General features: G+C 40.8%; 1 protein-coding gene across 1 annotated transcript; it reads right to left on the bottom strand.

Moving 5' to 3' along the window:
* Positions 1 to 252: 252 nt before the first annotated feature.
* Positions 253 to 12,939, bottom strand: TUBB6 (tubulin beta 6 class V). The gene is made up of 4 exons (XM_075828369.1): positions 12,826 to 12,939; positions 9,484 to 9,592; positions 1,991 to 2,101; positions 253 to 1,599 (listed from the first exon to the last, which is right to left on the bottom strand). The coding sequence occupies exons 1-4, from the start codon at positions 12,880 to 12,882 to the stop codon at positions 536 to 538; spliced, it is 1,341 nt and encodes a 446-aa protein (XP_075684484.1). The 5' UTR covers positions 12,883 to 12,939; the 3' UTR covers positions 253 to 535.
* Between the last annotated feature and the right edge of the window lie 7,604 nt (positions 12,940 to 20,543).

The following is a 20,543-nucleotide window of genomic DNA, read 5'->3' as shown; positions in this document are numbered from 1 at the left end:
CGGCCGGAAATAGGACATGGTCTATATTTTTCAATGGCCCGGGCACCTTCCCGTACGCAAACGGGAAGGTACCCGTGGCCAATAGAAGTCTATGGGCCCATAATTACGGCCTGTTATTACGGGCGTTTTTACGGTCGTGTGCATGGGGCCTAAGTGGTAGATTTAATGCAAGAGGTTTCCAGTGTTAACCAGAGTCTTCTACATTTTGTGATATGTGGATATAAACCAGAATTCATGCCTGGCATACTTGGATTTTTGTCGGGTTGTTTTTTTTTATTAAACCAGATTACTTTTGCAAATCACATGGATTTGACCACATTAAAATACAGAATTTGCAGAAACCTATACAAAACTTTTTAGAGAATTTTAAAGCACAGTGCCAAATCTTTTCCCGACACTGGCCTGACCGTAAGACCTTGTCCGTACTTAGTGGGTCTCCAATTTCAGTACAGATGCAGCTCTTTTTCACAGTACATGGAAACTAAACAAATATTATATTCCTGTGCTAAATAAGAGCACCAGAAATTATTTTCTTTCATTCATGGATTTCTTCATCATCCTCTTCAAATGTTTCTTCGCCATCGTTGGCTGTAGCATCTTGATACTGCTGATACTCTGAGACTAGATCATTCATGTTGCTTTCAGCCTCTGTGAATTCCATCTCATCCATCCCTTCACCAGTAAACCAGTGCAGGAAGGCCTTCCTTCTGAACATGGCAGAAAACTGTTCTGAGATTCTCTTAAATAATTCTTGAATTGCTGTGCTGTTCCCAATGAATGTGGATGCCATTTTAAGACCTCTAGGTGGAATGTCGCACACAGCCACCTTGACATTGTTTGGAATCCATTCTACGAAGTAACTGCTGTTTTTGTTTTGGACCGCCAGCATCTGTTCATCTACCTCCTTCATGGACATTGGCCCCCTAAAGACTGTAGCCACAGTTAGATATCGGCCATGGCGTGGGTCACATGCTGCCATCATGTTCTTGGCATCAAACATCTGCTGTGTAAGTTCTGGTACAGTGAGTGCTCGATATTGCTGGCTTCCTCGAGCAGTTAGCGGTGCAAACCCAGGCATGAAGAAATGAAGACGTGGGAATGGGACCATGTTTACAGCTAGCTTTCTCAGATCTGCATTGAGCTGGCCTGGGAAACGTAATGAAGTGGTTACTCCACTCATTGTGGAGGACACTAGATGATTGAGATCGCCATAGGTGGGTGTGGTTAGCTTCAGGGTGCGGAAACAAATGTCATACAAGGCTTCATTGTCAATACAATATGTTTCATCTGTGTTTTCAACCAGTTGATGCACGGACAAGGTGGCATTATATGGCTCGACAACTGTGTCTGATACTTTGGGTGAGGGCATGACACTGAATGTGTTCATTATCCTATCTGGATATTCTTCCCTGATCTTGCTTATGAGTAGTGTGCCCATGCCAGAGCCTGTTCCTCCTCCAAGAGAATGTGTAAGCTGGAATCCTTGCAGACAGTCACAATGTTCACATTCCTTTCTGACTATATCCAGAACAGAGTCTACCAGCTCTGCACCTTCGGTGTAATGTCCCTTGGCCCAGTTATTCCCTGCTCCAGTTTGTCCTGCAACCAAAGCAAAGTGTTTAGCAGATAACTCATGAAGACATGGAGAATACCCAACAAGGTTTTACTTTGCTAAGCATTTTTGCTTTTGAAGGGTTAGTGGTCATGTAAGCCACTCTAAAAAGGAAGTACACAAAAAAGGTTGTAAATCGATTGAATACTTTTGTGCTTCTACTATATTGATTGCGTCATTATTATGTATACTCGGGAGTAGTATTAGCAGCCTGAAGGCCAAACTTGATTATTTAACACACAACCCCAGAATTCTCGTAGGCACAGGATACTTTTTCTCTAGATTATTGCTAAATATGCTGTTATACAAGTGCTGGTTTCTATACAGAATGACATAAAAATATCTGTACATTAAGAAGTTAAATAAGCTTATACTCACCAAAAATAAAATTGTCGGGTCTAAAAAGTTGTCCAAATGGGCCAGACCTGACGCTGTCCATTGTACCTGGTTCCAGGTCAACTAGCACTGCTCTTGGTACATATTTCTGAGCTGTTGGGACACAGAACACAATTCAGTTGTTTCTTCATATCATCCACTTTTGTATTCCTTTTACTATTATTATTCAGATCCTTAGACTCTGTTCACATTAAAGCTGTGAGTTCTGTTCATAAAGCCCTGACAGCAATGCCTGGTCTATTTTCCAAGGCATCTTGATGGATCCCAATGATTCATAATGGGGGTCTGTCTCGTTTCCTTTGGGGGTTCTGGTATTTTTCACAGCAAGAATAGCACTGCAGATTGGTTTATTGGTGCCATAAAAAAATAAATACTAGAAACCTAGAAAACTGACAACTGTAATAATTGACTTCATGGTCTGCTAGTGTATATTTTGACATGTGGCAAATTTGTCGCAGTAAATTCTGCGACTGACAATCTGTTTCATACGCCTCAATGGGGTTGTCTCTACAGGCGGTGCATGGTTTTCTGCAAGCCCCATTTCGAATAATGGAACAGTTTCAAATGTCTGCAACAAATCTGCCGCTTGCAAATATACCCTTAATGTATTTCCTCCATAGCTTCACTATAAGTATTTGGAACTTATTGTCATGCTCTAGATTCTCTGCCCACATTAGAGTCCACTTTTAGAGTCACCATTTAATGGGCCATAAACCGAACCCATCCTCACACTTGAAAATAGTGACGATTGAAAGAAGGTATATTAGAAAGTTTCATAAATTTCCATTCAACAATGTTTTTACACAAAACAGGAAAAACCCCATTTAAAGAGGCTCTGTCACCAGATTCTCAAACCCCTATCTCCTATTGCATGTGATCGGCGCTGCAATGTAGATAACAGTAACGTCTTTTTTTTTAAAAAACGTTCATTTTTGGCCAAGTTATGAGCTATTTTATATATATATGCAAATGAGCTTTGAAATGGACAACTGGGCGTTTTTATTTCGTTATGTCCAACTGGGCGTGTATTGTGTTTTTAACTGGGCGTGTTTATGTGTATGATGCTGACCAATCAGTGACCAGTCAGCATCATACACTCATCTCCATTCATTTACAAGCAGCACAGCGTTCTTACTAGAACGATGTGCAGCCACATACACAAGTGTCCTGATAATGAATACACATGAAATCCAGCCTGGATGTCATGTTTACTCAGAATCCTGACACTTCTGAATCTTTTCTCTGAGATTTCCAGCAAGCCACTCGTAATCTCTTGCTGGAAATATCAGAGAAAAGAGTCAGAAGTGTCAGGATTCTCAATACACATGACGTCCAGGCTGGATGGTCATGTGTATTCATTATCAGGACACTTGATTAATGTTAATCTAGTGCCCTGATAATGAATACACATGACAATCCAGCCTAGACATCATGTGTATTGAGAATCCTGACACTTCTGACTCGCAAGAGAAACGAAATCTCGTTTAGCTCCGTAATCTCGCGAGATTTCGTTTCTCTTGCTGCAATCTCAGAGAAAAGATTCAGAAGTGTCAGGATTCTGAATACACATGACGTCCAGGCTGGATTTCATGTGTATTCATTATCAGGACACTTGTGTATGTGGCTGCACATCGTTCTAGTAAGAACGCTGTGCTGCTTGTAAATGAATGGAGATGAGTGTATGATGCTGACTGGTCACTGATTGGTCAGCATCATACACATAAACACGCCCAGTTAAAAACACAATACACGCCCAGTTGGACATAACGAAATAAAAACGCCCAGTTGTACATTTCAAAGCTCATTTGCATATATATATAAAATAGCTCATAACTTGGCCAAAAATGAACGTTTTAAAAAAACACGTTACTGTTATCTACATTTCAGCGCCGATCACATGCAATAGGAGATAGGGGTTTGAGAATCTGGTGACAGAGCCTCTTTAAGTTGGCATCCATTCAAATTCCAGATTAACATCTGACAAAGCAAATGCCCGCTTACTTCATATGACTACCATGTCCATAAGTATACCTATTCCTGAGATTCAGGAAAACATAATGGACTCCTGCTGTGCCTATTCACGCTGAGCATTACTTGAACAAACGTGGAATTACAGAATTCCCCTTTTGATGTTCTGTTGAATTGTATCTATTGATGTAATTTATTTTGAGAATATTTCTTGCTTGTGCTAAATCCTAACTAAAAGAATGGGTTTGGTACTCTGGCTGCTATTTTGTAAGGCTAAGTTCACACTAGCGTTCGTGTACATTTACCTCTCTTCCATCAGAGGAAGAGATGATCGAAACATTAAATGGAAAGCAACGTTTCCGTTAGACTTACCATTGATTTCAATGGTAATACTTTTGTTTCAGTTTCTCTCTGTTCGCTAGGTTTCAGGTTGTTTTTTTGTTTTTTTTTGACAGAAGCAAAAGTGCACTCTGCAGAACTTTTGTTTCCATGACAAAAAACCGAAACCTAGCAAATGGAGACAAATGGATAGCAACTGAAACAAAAGAATTACCATTGAAATCAATGGTAATTTGAACGGAAACGTTGCTTTCCGTTTAATGTTTCCATCCTCTCCCTCTGACGGAAGAGAGGTAAACTTAGGCTAAGTTCACACTAGCGTTAGTATAACAGCAGCACTAGCAAATTTGGCCAATGAAAAAAAATCCGTAACTATGTCCATGTGAGCATATTTTCAATTTCCAGATGTCCATTCCAAATGGAAGCTTATTTTTGTAATCTTTTACAAGATTTTTATTTGATACATCCATTACGATGACTGGTGGTTTTAAATGTTGTCCGTTTCATTGTGATGAAATAATGTGTATAGTGTATAACACAGCCTGGCTCTACGTGAGCCAAAACAGTTCCATTTTTAGTCTTGGCATTTTAAGCATACCAGCATTCCCACCCGCCATGTGTAAACAGATCTGTTTTAGTATCCGGTCAGTAATGTAACACATTGTATATCTTTGGTTGGCACAATTTACATGTGTGAAATATTGCAGAAATGGGTTATGGTATAGATGTAAGAACATGCTATATAATATATAAATATTTTTACATTGTGTGATCTAAGTAACTTTGAAATTTCTCTGATTTTTTACGAATTTATGAACAATGCTAGAGTGCTACGATGTTTTAGGACAATGCTGTCTGTGTTGTATAGGGATTGTTGAAATGTTCCTCCACTCCCAAAATGTATGCTTCAGGATATAAACCATTGTGGGTAATGGCCAAGGAGTGCTGCAGTTATCTGAGCAGTCTTCTTTTTTTTTTTTTTTTTTTTATAATATTAAGCATTCTGTATGTGGTACTAAAAATAGTTGGTTCCAACCAATGGAAATCTGCTCCGTTGGTCACGTTCAGTGATAAATGCGATGGTTATACCTTTTACATTACTATCATCCCAAAAAAGTTCTTGTGGGGCCATGAAAAGATATCTGTTTTGTTCTGTTTTTTATGTTAAAAAGTTTAGACGTCCAAAAAAGCAGATTTAGACCATTTTCTGTCACCTTTTCGTGACCTGATCGAGCAGGACAGGCGCCGACTGAAGACTGGTATCTGTGGAAAAGTTGATCTGTCGTGTTTGATTTTTTTTCAGTCGTTGTCAGGTGCTGACTTGTAAAATTGTTCACGCCAAATGATGGTTCTGCATTTCATCAATAGAAGCCCAGACCAGGCCACAGATGAAGGCAAAGATCGATTAGAGATTTGTTTTCGCTTATGGTGTTGTCATCCAAAAATACAACCTTTAGAGACCAACCATGAATGACGAGTAGTTCAGAAAACGGCCATCTGAAATCTCTAACATAGGGCCAGCTTTAAACTGGGGTCGGAAATGCACGGGTCCGAACTGTGTAACTAATGTATTAAAAAGAAGTGTGTTTCACATAGAGCAGATGAGAGAGGGAAATATGCCAAGACAGCAGAGTTCAGTGTTGGGCCAGCGGGAGTGCAGCCAACCTAAATATTGCTGAGTGGAACTGTATTCACTAGGAGACAAGTACAAGAGTCGGAGCATTTTTTGAAAATTCATCCTATAAAGGAATTCTTGGTGCTCAGTTTGAATGAACACCAGTTGATACATGTGTAACCAGCTTCCATAGCAGCATTACATTTAGTTATAAATAATAGATGCTGTGCATCTCAGGACACTGGACTGAATATATACAAGTAGAATTAATGTATCATTATTACACTGTTAGCATACAGCTGTTTTGGTATTTGGTCAGTGTAGTGGACCCCTGTCATGTTAATGCTGACATGAGCCAAGAGTCCAGTGTATTTTGTCTTTTAGTCTAGAACAGGGTTTCCCAACGGTTCCAGTTCCAACTGTATCTGCGTCCTCAGGTCAATATACTGAATGGGGGCAGCTATGGGGGCATTATACTGTGGGGTCAAGTATGGGGGCATTATGTGTGGGGGCAGCTATGGGGAATTATACTATGGTGCCATTATACTGTGTAGGGAGGCACTATAGGGGCATTATACTGTGAAGGGGCATATTTAGGTGCATTATACTGTGTGGGCCACTATGGGGGCATTATACTGTGTAGTGGCATTATATTGTACCGGGTAGATTTAGGAGCATTATACTGCGTGGAGGCCACTATGGGGACATTATACTGTGTGGGGGCAGCTATGGGGGCATTATGTATGGTGGCATTATACCATGTAGGAAGGCACTATAGGGCATTACACCGAAGGGGCAGCTTTAGGTGCATTATACTGTGTGGGGGCGTTATACTGTGCAGAGAGGCACTATAGGGGCATTACACTGTGAGGGAGGCAACTTTAGGTGCATTATACTGGGTGAGGGCCGCTATGGGGTCACTATACTGAGTGGGGGGCCAACTCAGATTTGTTTCACCCCCCCCCCTGTGCTATAACCCGACCTACGCCTCTGATGGCCACTGATGGATGGGTTACATGATCGTGATGCACATCAGCAGGATAGCTTGAGCTTGGCCTGCACAATTATCATTGCTTTTGATGTTGCAGGGACTTATTTTTCGAATGGAGTGAAGTACCGGCGTCGAGCTACGAATAATGTTGACATACATCAGACGAAGGGGTGCTAGGTACGGTAGTAGGGGGGCCCCAAACAAAAGTTTTGGCCAAAAGTGGGTCCCGGCCCCAACGTTTGGGAACCACTGGTCTATAACATGCAACTCTTTTTTATTAAAAATAAAAGCTGTCTGTAAATAGAATATAATGTCTATAAAGACCACCTAGAACCTACAAAATCAAACCCCAATATTTTGCTGTATAAAGACACATTCACACATTTACGGTGCAGAAAGCTGAGCTATTGGGAGTTGTTGGTGGGGTCCTCGCACTGCTTTAGCGGTTTGTGTCTGCATAGTACATGAAGGGAACACCATCCTCGTGGATTAGTTTCTTTCTCTGAACAAATTTCAGCTCAAACAACCAAAAATATACACTCTCTAAACCAGTGGGGCTACTATTCAGAAAGAATACTCTTGGTGACCCCAGTGTCCTATCCTGTCCACAGGCAGTGGCTCTGTTTTGTGAGGATTCTTCCAATCTATTGCAACATTGGTGAGAATCATGTTTTCCATTTTTGAGGTATGAGGACAATGTAAAAAGTCCTTGAGCTTTATGAGATCTAAAACGTAATAAATGCCGGGGCTGCGGAAAACATTCCCAAACTGGCATCTCTTAGGTCTTGTCCACACATTCCGGAATTGCTGTGTATTTTCCGTCCGGAATTGCGGACGGGAAATACGCAGAATACAGCAGCAGCAAAGGGGGTGAGATTTAACAAATCTCATCCACACGCTCCGTAAAAATTCGGACCCGAAATTAACCTGCGGTGCTTATTTTTCGTACTGCAGCATGTCAATTCCTGCTGTAGAAAGTGGACGGTGATATCTCCTCTGAAAGACGCAGCAATGCCATCTCCTAGCATAGAAAAAAAACACAACAAAATACGCACAATTTTCTGCAATAATGCAGGAAATGGTGCCGTTTTTCAACAGCCGAATGTATGCTACTTTAATCTAAATAGCTGCAGAAATTTTCTGCAGCAATTCCGTTACGTTTGGACAAGCCATTACTCCTCTTGGTGAATCATGATGGGTGAGACAATGGATCTCTTGAACATCAGTAAGAATGCAGCATATTCAGCTGTCAATAATAAAGTTGGCCAAACTAATGAGATAATGGTTGGTCAATCTATTTCGACTCCTCATAAACCAGCATATTTGCCTCGGCCAAGCATGCATGTTTATATGAATAGCGGGAGAGGAATAAGCTGTTCAGACACTTCTGGCAGCGGATTGACACCCATGGGACAGTCAGAAGGGCCCCATACACATCATCAGCTGCTCCTGCCAAAACATGTGGATTCTGCCAATGTGACTAAAATATATGGCCACCCTTTGGCTGGGTTTACACAATATGATACACGGGATGATTGTGTGAAATATGGTCATATATATTTTCCAATCAATTATATGCAATCCCATTTTCACAAATTGAATCACGTCTGTTTGAAACATACTGGCCCACATTTATAAAAAGTGACGCCATTTTAGCTAATGTCCAAGTTAAAGCTAGACTAATCTAGTTACATATGGTGCAACACGTTTATGACTGCATGCGCCTTCTTTGATAAATAATACATCAGTTAAATTTTACTCTGACAAATTACGGCACTTTTTCTACGCTAGTACCTATGTGGAGTGGAGATGTGGCTTTTTTTTTCTCTTACAAAGTCGCATTTGATAAAGGTGTTAAAATCCTGGCCATACAGTAACCCACACCTCCTTTTCCCTTCACTTTTAAAAACTGATGTGTATTGCGCAAAGGGTTAATAAATATATCGTACTCAGGCACTTTTTTTTTTTTTTTTGAAAAATGGCCCCAAAAAAAGGTTCAAATACATTGATAAATCTGAGCCTATGTTTTGTTTACTATACAGTATAATGTTTAGTGGTAAATGGCATGTAGAAGATGATAAATGCAGTATAATGCCTCATGCACACGACCGTGTGTGCAGGCCGAGTCACGTCAGTGATCTGTAGAAAGATAGGACATGTCCTACCTTCCCACAGATCGGAGAATTGGGTTAGTTTTTTCACGGACTCTATTCACCTGCTAAAGTGAATAGGTCCGTGAAGACTATCAGGTGCCACTCGGGTGCCTTTAAAACCTGCCCGATTGGCACATCGGTCGTGTGCAACTGGCATAAGGTCTTGTTCACACAGTGCAAATTTGCTGCAGATTTTACATGTATTTTTTAAGACAAAACCAGAAACGGAACCTAAACAAAAGAAATATATAAAAGGAAAGCCTTAGGTCTGCTCTCCTGTATCCAATTCTGGTTTTGGCTTAAAAAAAAAAATGCATGCAAAATCTGCAGCAAACCTGCACTGTGTGAACAATGCCTTTTACTACAGCCCACATCCTGACTTTTCCAAATGCTGTTGTGATACACTCACAGGATGATTCATTGTAGTACACGTTAATCCTCTCAAGCTGCAGAGCTGAATCGCCGACATAGCCTCCTGCTGGATCGATTCCATGCTCGTCACTGATCACTTCCCAAAACTTGGAAAAAAAGAACAATAAGCGCAGAGAAAGAAAGGAAGAATCCAGTTAGGACATGAGGAAGCAAATTCTACAACAAACATACATTAAAGTATCATTTTAGAACCTTTAAAGTTTCATAGTTCTTTTGCTTTATCATATTGCCATAAACAAATAAAAGTACAATATATAAAATGTTCGTTTTAATAACCAATGCTGTGTTTTATCTGAGGCCCAAAAATATAGATATGCATTCTTGCTCGGCTGTTTCTGTAACACCCATAGGAATGAGTGCTCACCAGGTGGGTCTGGGTCTGTCGAATCTCCCCCCCCTGTTCTCGAGATAGGTGAGTGTCCCATTTATGGTATATCCTGTGGCTATGCCATAAATGTCTAAGGTGGGAATACCCCTTTACATTTTGTGCAATCTTTTAATGTTTTGTTCAAGTCCTAAATGAGAAATCTGCCTAATAATATATAGCTATGGATATCTTTTTAACTACACCCCCTGAGGAAGCAGACATCGCGAAATGCACGTTGGGGTTCATTACAAGCTATCCAGGCTTCCATGACCATTGACATGGGTAAGGTTTCTGTCTATTTCTTATGATACTTAAGCTGTCCCTAAACTGTTCCCAGGACTATTATGTCCATTCCTCGATGGGCTTTTACTTGTGGGACTAGCCATCTATAGGACGATTTTTCTGTGTTTAAATATCATTTTAACTAGTTAGACTTGCCATTCAATTGTATAGAAATAGGCGTAAGGGGCACAAGTACGGGCTTTTCAAAACACAAAAGCGGTCTTTAGTATGCATTTCTAATACTATTTAATAAAATCCTGGTTTTATGGACACGCTGTCATCTCTTTGTTGTAAATCTATGACCCAGCAGGGTCAGCTGTGGCGTTCAGAGTGAATTTGTCAGTGACATGTCCAGCTTCAGACATTTGTCTATGATATTTCACAAGTGCACAAAGGTCCATTTTACAATGAAGACATGAAAAAACATAAACGACACCGTGACAATGACCGGTACACATGAGTGGACTATTGAAAATATTCACAAAAAGTTATAGCAGAGAAACAAAAAATATTTTAGCTAAATTTGTGCCCACTGCACACTTCCTGCCCAGTAATCATATTCAAGAACATGGCAGCCAACTCCTGGCCAGACTCAAGTGTAATTGTTTTTTTATATTGTCACTTGTTATACGGTCGACCCAGGTCGAGCTTTATGCCCCGATATCGAAAAGCTTCAAGCTATTTCTCAAGGCTATTCTGAATGGGAGTTCTATTTGGGAGTGCGTTTTGCTTAGTTGTCCACGGACCTTTTCACTGTGTATTATGCGATTATTTTGCCTGTGCAGGTTTATAACTATATTCATCTCTCGCCTACAAAAATGATACAACACAATTTCCGGAAGATCACTGATTTTGGCATAAAGTACTTTCATTCTCACCATATAGTATTTTATGGCTTGCCTTACTCATTATATGAATGTGATATCTTGCACCTCAACATATGTGATGGCTGGGACATGGTAGATCATGTATTGTGGGTGCACAGCAGCTGGTGGCATTCCTGGCATAACAGAAGCACCCAGGACACTCCCTGCTTCCGGAGAGGGAGATGGTGGGGGCTTTTCAGAATTCCAAGAGGATGAGAGGGCCATTTGCCTGATACACGCACACTTCCCCAACACCTCCTGTGAGCCTTAACCACAGCTGGAAGTCTCCATTTAACAGTAGCTTGTCACATGCTTATATATACTTTTTGACGCATCAGATTTTAAAACGCAGTCATATGCCAGTATACTAGGCTCTAGGCACCCTCATATGACCTTTAACTTATGCTTTTCTTTATCTGGACTTTGGAAAATCCCAATTGAAAATTGGCCACATATTTATAAGTATTGTAATTCATTTCTAGAGTTTAAACAAGAATATACTGTTAATTGCTCCTATGTGTTATGTATAATATAATGGGCCGGGAGACACGATTGAATGGATTTCTACTACAAAGTCCCAGTGCAACTCTTCTGCCCCCTCCATACCCTCTGTTGGTCAATCTGAGGTGCCCATGTTACCAGTGGTGTAGTTCAGTTTTGATGGTGTAGAACTATCTGTCCCAGCATGCCTGCACAAGCAGTGGACTGGGCATGTAGAAAATAGAAGAAGGAAGAAATGGAATGCTCCCCTACCTAAAGGGATGTTTTAAAATACATTATATATATTGACAGGATTTGCCATAAGTGTTTTATATGTGTGGTTCTGACTGCTGATCCCAAGAATGGAGGTCCATGACGCACGTGTGTGAACACCCGATTATTCTCTAGGGGAGATACAGAAACAGTCGCTGATCGTTTCCAACTAGATACCAGTATTTTATACTCTGACCCTTCTTTTGTTAGGGGTTGGCAGCAGAAATGTCGTTAAAAACTATATGTTAAAAATGCCCTGGTATTACTTGTCTACATCTCGGGCAAAAGTTATTAAAAGTGGAGGTTTACTTTGACTCTACTGTACATCTGATCAGACCATCAAGATATGACAAAGATTTTATATTACCAGAAAAAAAATTGTCCCAGCCTTTAACTATAGGCTGACATACTTATAAAAGGCAGGAGGAAGATTTCTCTGCAGCTTTCTATTCATACTCCCATCATGCCAGGTGGAGTGATTACCTACATACAGTGCAATGATCCACAGGAATTCAGTCTGCTCCTTGTAAGGACACAGTTAATTTCCATTATTCCATATCAGGGAAACACACTATAGGCCACTATTATCTTGGTCACTATTTTGCATCAGTATTTGAAATCGAAAACTAGGAGGGGAACCAACATAGAGAAAAGTATAATGGAAAGACTTGCACCGCTTCTGTGTATTTGATCCAGTCCTGGTTTTGGCTTATAAATACTTATGCAAAATACTGACCAAAGTACTGCCATCTAAAAGGAGTCTAAGGTTGTACAAATGGAGTTCTGTGCTGTCAGGCACACCCAGTCCAATGTAAAAGTTCTGTATACATCATTACATTACTGATGAGCGACTTATTATTGCAAGACTATAAAGATCGATCGATCGATCGATTCTGTTGCTAAAATAAACACAGCGAGCAGGAGAGATTATTCTGACAGTTTAAGATTTGTTCTATCCCTTGTAAGATCTGTACTTGTACTATCTGCTTTAATTAAACACATAGGCAGATGGCAGTAGTTTTTCTAAGTTATTATTATTAGTAGTAATTACCTTGGTTCCGATCTGGTTTCCACACTGACCGGCCTGGATGTGTACAATCTCCCTCATGGTCTGTGCCTGGGTCTATACCGTTACTCTGCTCTGCTGTGGGATGACTGATCCTCTGTTCTTGCAGCCAGCACACTCACACTGCCTGGGGGACAGCCTACATAGGGCTGGATCTGACAGTCAGTGACCCTAGAGACAGTCAGAACAATGGGTGGGGATTTGGGCAGAGTCTTTTCCATAGAGGGAAATGAACAGATCCAACTTTGTCAGCTTTTCAGAACTGAGTAATTACATAGGAGCAGTAAACATGCTGTGAAGTACATGAAGCAAAACGTTGTATTAGAGCGGATAACTAGCAGGCAAGGAATGTATACTTTTTATTGTAGACTTTAACTTAATATACAGTGCTAAACGGACAATACCCTGGCATCCAGGCATAAGGAGTGCACAAGCTAACCCTAGAGACTTATTCCCCCTTTTACTCCCCAATAAAATAATCACACCCACATATTTATTTTTGGCAAAATTATGAAGTGCACCACCTATATTTAGGAAACACCCAAAAATACAGCGTAGAGGAGTCTGACCACTTGTGACATGACACCTCCTGAGCTGCATTGTCTGAAGAAGGGGTTGAGCCCCATAATGTGTAACAAACAAGAGATTAATGAAAGTCCTTTTTATTTCCACTTAGGGTAAGAACACATGGAGCGGCAGCTGCACGCCGCTGAAACCATGCCCCCATGCGATAATGAATGGTTTCACAATTAACGGCAAAATCACGCAGCCACTTGCCACCCCGGAGGGCATGTTTTTTGTCACATGCGGCTGTTGCCCTGTGTCTTCTCACTCTAAAATGTTGGCATTCAGATTATTTACCTACTAACAAGATGCGCAGTCATAAAGAAAACATTTTTTTTACTTTCAAAATTATCACAGATCCACTGGATTGAAGACACCTAATAGAGACGTCTTGGACATTTGCAGCAGCCTCAACTATTTGCGAATATGAATGTAGTGCCTTCAACCAAACAAGGTCAGCAGTTAACCTGTTGCTCTTTGTTATTAGTGGATTTTGCATTAACATAATACCCTATCAAGCGCTTTGTACCTTTTTCTCTGTTTTAGCTACCATAATTCCTGAGCTGCGGCTCGCCTAGCATTGACTGACCCCCCAGACAGCCACTGCACCCTCATCAAACTTTCATGACTGCCCAGGCACAACACATCCTGGCAAACAGCCGCGCCTTCTATGCATTGAATACTGACCCTACTACTACCTGGCTTGCCTTAAGGAAAAAAAACAAAACGTCCTACACGTGCTTTATTCTCTCCTCCAATACTAATCCTACACCTTTTACTGCCATTACATCTATGTGACACCTCCCCCCCCCCCCCAGGTGAGACAATAGCTGACCTTACCATACCCCAGACTCCCTTGTATCAATGGCCACGCAACGATCGCCATTTTCTCTTTTTCTACCTTCTCATCTTTCCCAAAACCCTACCCACTGTGTTAGGCCCCATGCACACGACTGTGCCCATAGTCACGGTCCGTGATTACGGGCACGGCTGACTGCGGACGGCCGCAGACAGTCACCCACATTTAGGGGCCGTGCTCCCATTATAAAGTATGGGAGCACGGTCTGTAAAATAAAAAATAGGACGTCCTATTTTTCACAGAAACTTTCTACGGCCCGTACACCTTTCCGTAATTATACGGGAAGGTGTCCGTCGGCCATAAAAATGAATGGATCCGTAATTACGGACTGTACTTACGGATAAAACCTACGGTAGTGTACATGGGGCCTTAGGGACATATGGTCCCCATAATGGCCTCCTGGGCTTAGTTCCAATACTCTTATCGCTAATAATCTTTCCACGGTTTTAGGCTGGAATCACACATGCAGTTTTTGTGGCAGTTTTTTGGGCCAGAAGTGGATCTGAAAGGAAGAGAAAAAAATAAAGAAAATACTGATACTTTTCCTCTGTTTTATATCCACTACTGTATTTGGCTAAAATAAAATGCATCAAAAACAGCAAGTGTCATAGCAGCCTTAGGCCCTGTCCACACTGAGTTTTTTGCAGGCAGAAAAAAAATCAGCCTCAGAATTTCCTTCCTGCATTTTTCGCCAGCGGCCATTAAAGCTAACCCAAGGTCCGCTGGCAAAAAACGCTTGGAAACGTTTTTTTCTGCCTCCCATTGATTTTAATTGGCGGTCTAAGGCGGAAACTGTAGCAAGAATTGACATGACACTTTTTTTTCCCCGCGAGCGGTCAAAAGCTGCACCGGGAAGAAAAATGCCTCTGCCTTCCATTTAAATCAATCGGGGGTGATTATTTTGACGCGGTTTCTGCATCAAAATCAGTGCAAAAAAAACCGGTGTGAACAGGGCCTTAAGGTGGCCATACAGTATTATGAAAATGTATGATGAAATCAATGAAAACTTAGAGGTTACATACTTCGGATATGCCGTAGTGACATTTAAGTTTTAGTCAGTGGAGTCGGAGTGCTGAGACCCCACCAATTGCTGGAACAAAGGAGCAGAAATGCTCAGCTGAGCGCTGTCCCCCTTTGACTTTGATCGTCTTTATTTGGCTCTCCTAGGACAGCCGAGAAGAGCGGTGTAGGAGCTCATAAAAGTCCATGTGCTTGTTTGGAATTATTATAAATGTATTATCTTACTGGGGTACATTGGGACCACCAGAAGAATTCATTTTGAGTGTCTATTATACAACTTTACATGAAAAAAAGTATGTTAACTCTTAACTGGCTGATGTTAGTCATTTCCTAAAATGGCCAAAAAAAGTAATAGATCCAAGCAGCAAGTGATCTTTTGTACTACCAACTAGATTGGGTTGTTCTTTGCTTGAAATGGATTGTGTTATCGGGGCAGAACCTGGGTCCATTAGATGATCATCTGTTGGGCGAATCTGATCCTGCATCCATTTGTATTAGTTTTCAGATCTCACTTATTAAACTTACTATTCTGGTCCCAGCTTAAAGCGGACTATAGATATAAGATATGTATTCACCAAAATTAACAGTTTTTCTCGCTCATCATCCATTAACTGGTCATGTTCTATAGTGCTATTGACCAATAACCAACAGTCTGTAAAAACGTTGATTTTAAAGTTTGATTTTTTTTCAACAAACAGCCAATTGCACATTACAAAAAGAGTGGTACTTCCCTCATCTCCGTTCTTCTTCTGGCAATATTTAAAAGGGTTGTCCCACCATAAAAGTATCCACAGAATTGGCAATTTGTTTGATTGCTGGGGGTTCACGTCTGGCGAGGTGGCCAGGTTTTCTGGAAACAGCCAAGCATGTTTTGCAATGCTTTTTACAAGACTATCATAGAAGTTAACGTAGCTCCCGAGTTCAGTAAACAGCATAGGTCACTATGGCACGCTGTTTGCATAACTTCCATTCACTTCTATGGGAGTTCCAAAAACAGCATATCAAAGCAAGCTCGGCTGTTTACGGAAAAACTGGCCACCTCGTCAGGCAGTGGCCAGAGTCCAGAGAAAGCGGCAGAAGGTAGGACAAGTGTCAGGGGACTCCGTTCTAGAGATAGATGCAGGTCCCAGGGACCTGCATCTATCAGATATTAATAGCATATCCAGTCGAATGTCTGAGAAGGGACTACTCCTTTAAAGAGAACCTTTCACCTCCCCATACATGTGCAGCTGAGTGCAGCATGTAATGGGCAGGGCTGCACAAACCCTGGGGCACTTTAAATTGCTGCACATGTATTGGGAGGTGAAAGATTCTCTTTAGGGCGGATTTACACGAACGTGATTTGCGTCCGTGCAGCCCGCGTGGTTTTCAAGGGGGTCGCACGGACTTGTGCAAGTCTATGTGGCAGTGCAGACTGTCCGTGAGTTTTGCGCAGCGTAAGTCGCCTGCGTAAAACTCGCGACATGTTCTATATTTTGGCGTATTTCGCACATCACGCACCCATTGAAGTCAATGGGTGCGTGAAAATCATGCATGCCCCACAGAAGCACTTCTGTGGGACAAGCGTTATTCGCGCAACAGTAGTAAAAGAATGAATGTAAACAGAAAAGCACCACTTGCTTTTCAGTTTACAAACATCCAAATAGAGTGTCATAATGATGGCGGCTACGTGCATCCATATGAACATCACACGGAGCTGTCACGCTGCTGCCACGCGCGCAAAACGCAGCATTTTTTGCACGCGCAAAACGCTCACGTTCGTGTAAATCCGCCCTTAAGGAGCATTTGCACCCAAAACTTAAAACTGGCAATATATCAGTAAATTAGTGTGATAACTAAAGTTTGGTAGTTATGCTTTATTTACATTTTTCTTTTTCGTTGCACCAGTCATATTTGATAAAGTGACAACAGAAAGTGCAGGCATACTGGTCGTCCCTTTTGAATTGGCACCTCAGAAACTGATGGCAAATAGTCACTTTGTTATTAACTGAACATGCTGGTAGAATTAGGGAGAATTCACAGGCATTTAATTTGTTGGAGACATTTCTGAGACTTAAAATAAACAGTCCATAGATTTGACTGCAGCATGTGCATGGATTTCTGCAAGCCCCATTCATATGAATTTGTGTAACAAATCTGCCGCTTGTGAATTCACCGAGGCCACGTTCACATGGCAGTATGTACGTCAGTATTTGGAATCCAAAACCAGGAGTGAAACCTACAGTACACAGGGAAAAAGTATAGATTTATAACTCTTCCGTGTTTTGAACCCATTCCTAGTTTTGGCCTACAAATACTGAAGTAAAATACTAACCAAAATACTGCCGTGTAAAAGAGACCTTACAGTTTTACCACCAGCTTCTAAGATGCACTCAAACTTTCCGTTTTTTAATGTATGGCCAATTTTACTTTTTGGGTGGACATTTAAAATATTGTCTGTGTTTTTGTAGATAAGCCGTCTATTTGCACTAATTCATCCCAGGGAGTAGACCTTTGTGATGAGACATTCAGAAAAAAAGATAGATAGATAGATAGGATAGATAGATAGATAGATAGATAGATAGATAGATAGATAGATAGATAGATAGATAGATAGATAGAACCCATTTAGTTATCTATCTTATCTAAGTGACAGAATGAAAAAAAGCCATAAATAAGCCCATGGTGACATTTTTAGGGAAGATGACAACCCCATTTGTACTAGAACGAGGAGTAACAGGATGTTACACCCATAATTGTGGATTGTGGAAGTTCGATGATTATGGGTGAGTTTAATATTACAAATAATTATGCTGCTTTTGAATGAATACATTCCTTTTTCTTTGAAGAAAAACTAAGACTATGTAAGTATGGTAATTACCTTTCTTTTATGAGCTATGTACTATAAACAATGACTATCCCTGTTTAAGGCCGATACCCTTATAAAAACAAGCTCATTGAACAATCATGGTAAATAATGAGAACATTATACTGGAAGTGGGAGCTCCTGCCTTTGGATGGAGTTTCACTGGTGGGTGTTCATGACATCATAAATCGTATCATTACAAACAAGCATGAATAGAATTATTAATAACCTGCCTGACGTTCGCTGTATACATGGTTTACATTATACGTAAACACCATAAATCACAAGTTTTCTGTTGCCACATTAGTGACAGGAAACAGAGTACTGACAAGGAAGGAAGATAAACAGGTGGGCCATAATAGTGACCATTTGCCAGGGTGTGGAATATCTGGAACTACATGTTATATCATTGTAGGGTAATATAGAAGTTAATTGGATTTAAACAATACTGGGTATGTCCAGTGTTCTTCACTGAAAAACAAGCGAGTCTGATCTCCCCTCATTTTAATCAAATGCATTAATAAAATCTAATAGTACATTGCGGACCAGAAATCCACATCCGTCATTTGAGAGCTGACGTTCTTAGTGTCAGTGGGAATATGTTTTGCTTGATACTTGTACATAAAGAAAACTTATTTGAGGGATATTTATTAAAACTTGTACAAAAGGAAAAGTGTAGCAGTTGCACATAACAACTGATGAGGTTGCAGCATTTCATACTTTCATGGTTGCGATGAGCAACTTCTTCACTTTTCCCTTGCACCAGTTTTAGAAATCCACCCATTCTCTGCACCAGGAATAGCCTTTTTGCTGCTTAATGATGAAAAGTAAAATGGCACCATCTTACCTCCTGAAATTGGGGATGGGAAAGTGCAGGGATGAGATATATATCTGCCAAAATGTCCCCCCCTATAGTTGCCTGATGGGGCACCTGAGTCTGTACCAGTTTCCATTTGCTTCTCTACTCACTGACAGTTACTTTTTTTTGTGAACTGCTAAAAGGCACTAAAGTAACTGCTTCTTTAGCTTCTTGATAAATGAGAGCTCAGTTCAGATGATTATTGATGTTCACAGTTTGTAGTAAATTAATTTTTCCCAATTTACGTAATAGCAGTTACAGGGTGACATACTCGCACTTTGACTTTCAATTTCCAGAATGTTAACTGCTGCATATATGAAATACTCCCATCACAAAATAGAGGCAGTATAACCAGTATAATGCAATATACAATATCTTTATTAGAAACAAGATAAAATACAGAATATAAAATGGAACGACAGACCCATGATGCCAGGATCCCCACACGTAAATACTAAAAACCTCCTATAGAAAAAGATGCATAGGTAAATACAGCAAAGTGCAAGTGCCTGAACAATAAATGCAGCAGCCCTATACTGACACGTGTCGAGTTAGGGAAAACAATTAGACTAGACAGGAACAAAAAGGTGGACAGTATACAGACCAAAAGAGGGGGATTCTGATCCCCAACACGTGTTTTTCGCCACCCGTTTCGTCCAGGGGTCTATGGTAAATAGCCGACAAGATTTTATGCACCTAGATTTGGTGAGCGATACAGGAATGGTTGTAACTCCAGTTTAGAAATCGAGGGTCATAGCAAGAACCAGGACATGGGGTAGGCAGTAGAGGCAGCGGTCTAGGACACTATTGTATTCTTGCTTGGTGAAATTTATTCTTACACAGCGCTTATGCTTATGATGTAGTGGTATTACCATTCTGCTATCAGGGGTCAGAGCAACAGTTGGGGCTGCCTTTCCCTCCTTTCTACAATATTCTCTTATATAAAGGTCAATGCAGGAACAGCAAATGTCATGTTATCAGTCTATAATGCTATGAGCAAAGTTCTGGGTTAGACCAGTGTGAGACCATAGATTCATACTACAATTTGTGCATTTTTTTATGGCGTTTTTGAAGGCTTTTTAAACGTGTTTTATAGTGCAGCTAGATGTTACATTAAAGTCTATAATAAAAAATAATATGTACTACATATAACGGTGTTTTGTTTTTTGGTGTTTATGAGGCGATTTTGTGGTCAGTGGCATTTTTTTCAAAACGCAAAATGCTCTAGATATCACTTTTTATTGGACGTTTTTCCAATAGACTTCTCTATTAGGGTATGTTCACACGGCACCCTCCGTTACGGCTGAAATTACGGAGCTCCGGCATTTCAGACGTAATGGCAAGTGCAGGCGCTTTTCGCTGCGTCCTTTACGGACGTAATTGGAGCTGTTTGTCTATGGAGTCAATGGAAAACGACTCCAATTACGTCTCAAGAATTGACAGGTACTTCTTTGACGCGGGCGTCTTTTTTACGCGCCGTCTTTTGACAGCGGCGCGTAAAAATTGACCGTCGGCACAGAACATTGTAAAGCCCATTCAAATTAATGGGCAGATGT

This window comes from Rhinoderma darwinii, chromosome 5 (assembly GCF_050947455.1).
Source record: "Rhinoderma darwinii isolate aRhiDar2 chromosome 5, aRhiDar2.hap1, whole genome shotgun sequence".
NCBI classification, from domain to species: domain Eukaryota; kingdom Metazoa; phylum Chordata; class Amphibia; order Anura; family Rhinodermatidae; genus Rhinoderma; species Rhinoderma darwinii.
This window is presented reverse-complemented; position numbering and strand designations above follow the sequence as displayed.

Coding starts and splice junctions, on each gene's coding strand:
- TUBB6 (XM_075828369.1), bottom strand. CDS start 12,882: ATGAGGGAGATTGTACACATCCAGGCCGGTCAGTGTGGAAACCAGATC. Junction 9,593..12,825: donor GAAACCAGATCGGAACCAAG/GTAATTACTACT, acceptor TTTTTTTCCAAG/TTTTGGGAAGTGATCAGTGA. Junction 2,102..9,483: donor GTACTACAATGAATCATCCT/GTGAGTGTATCA, acceptor GTGTCCCAACAG/CTCAGAAATATGTACCAAGA.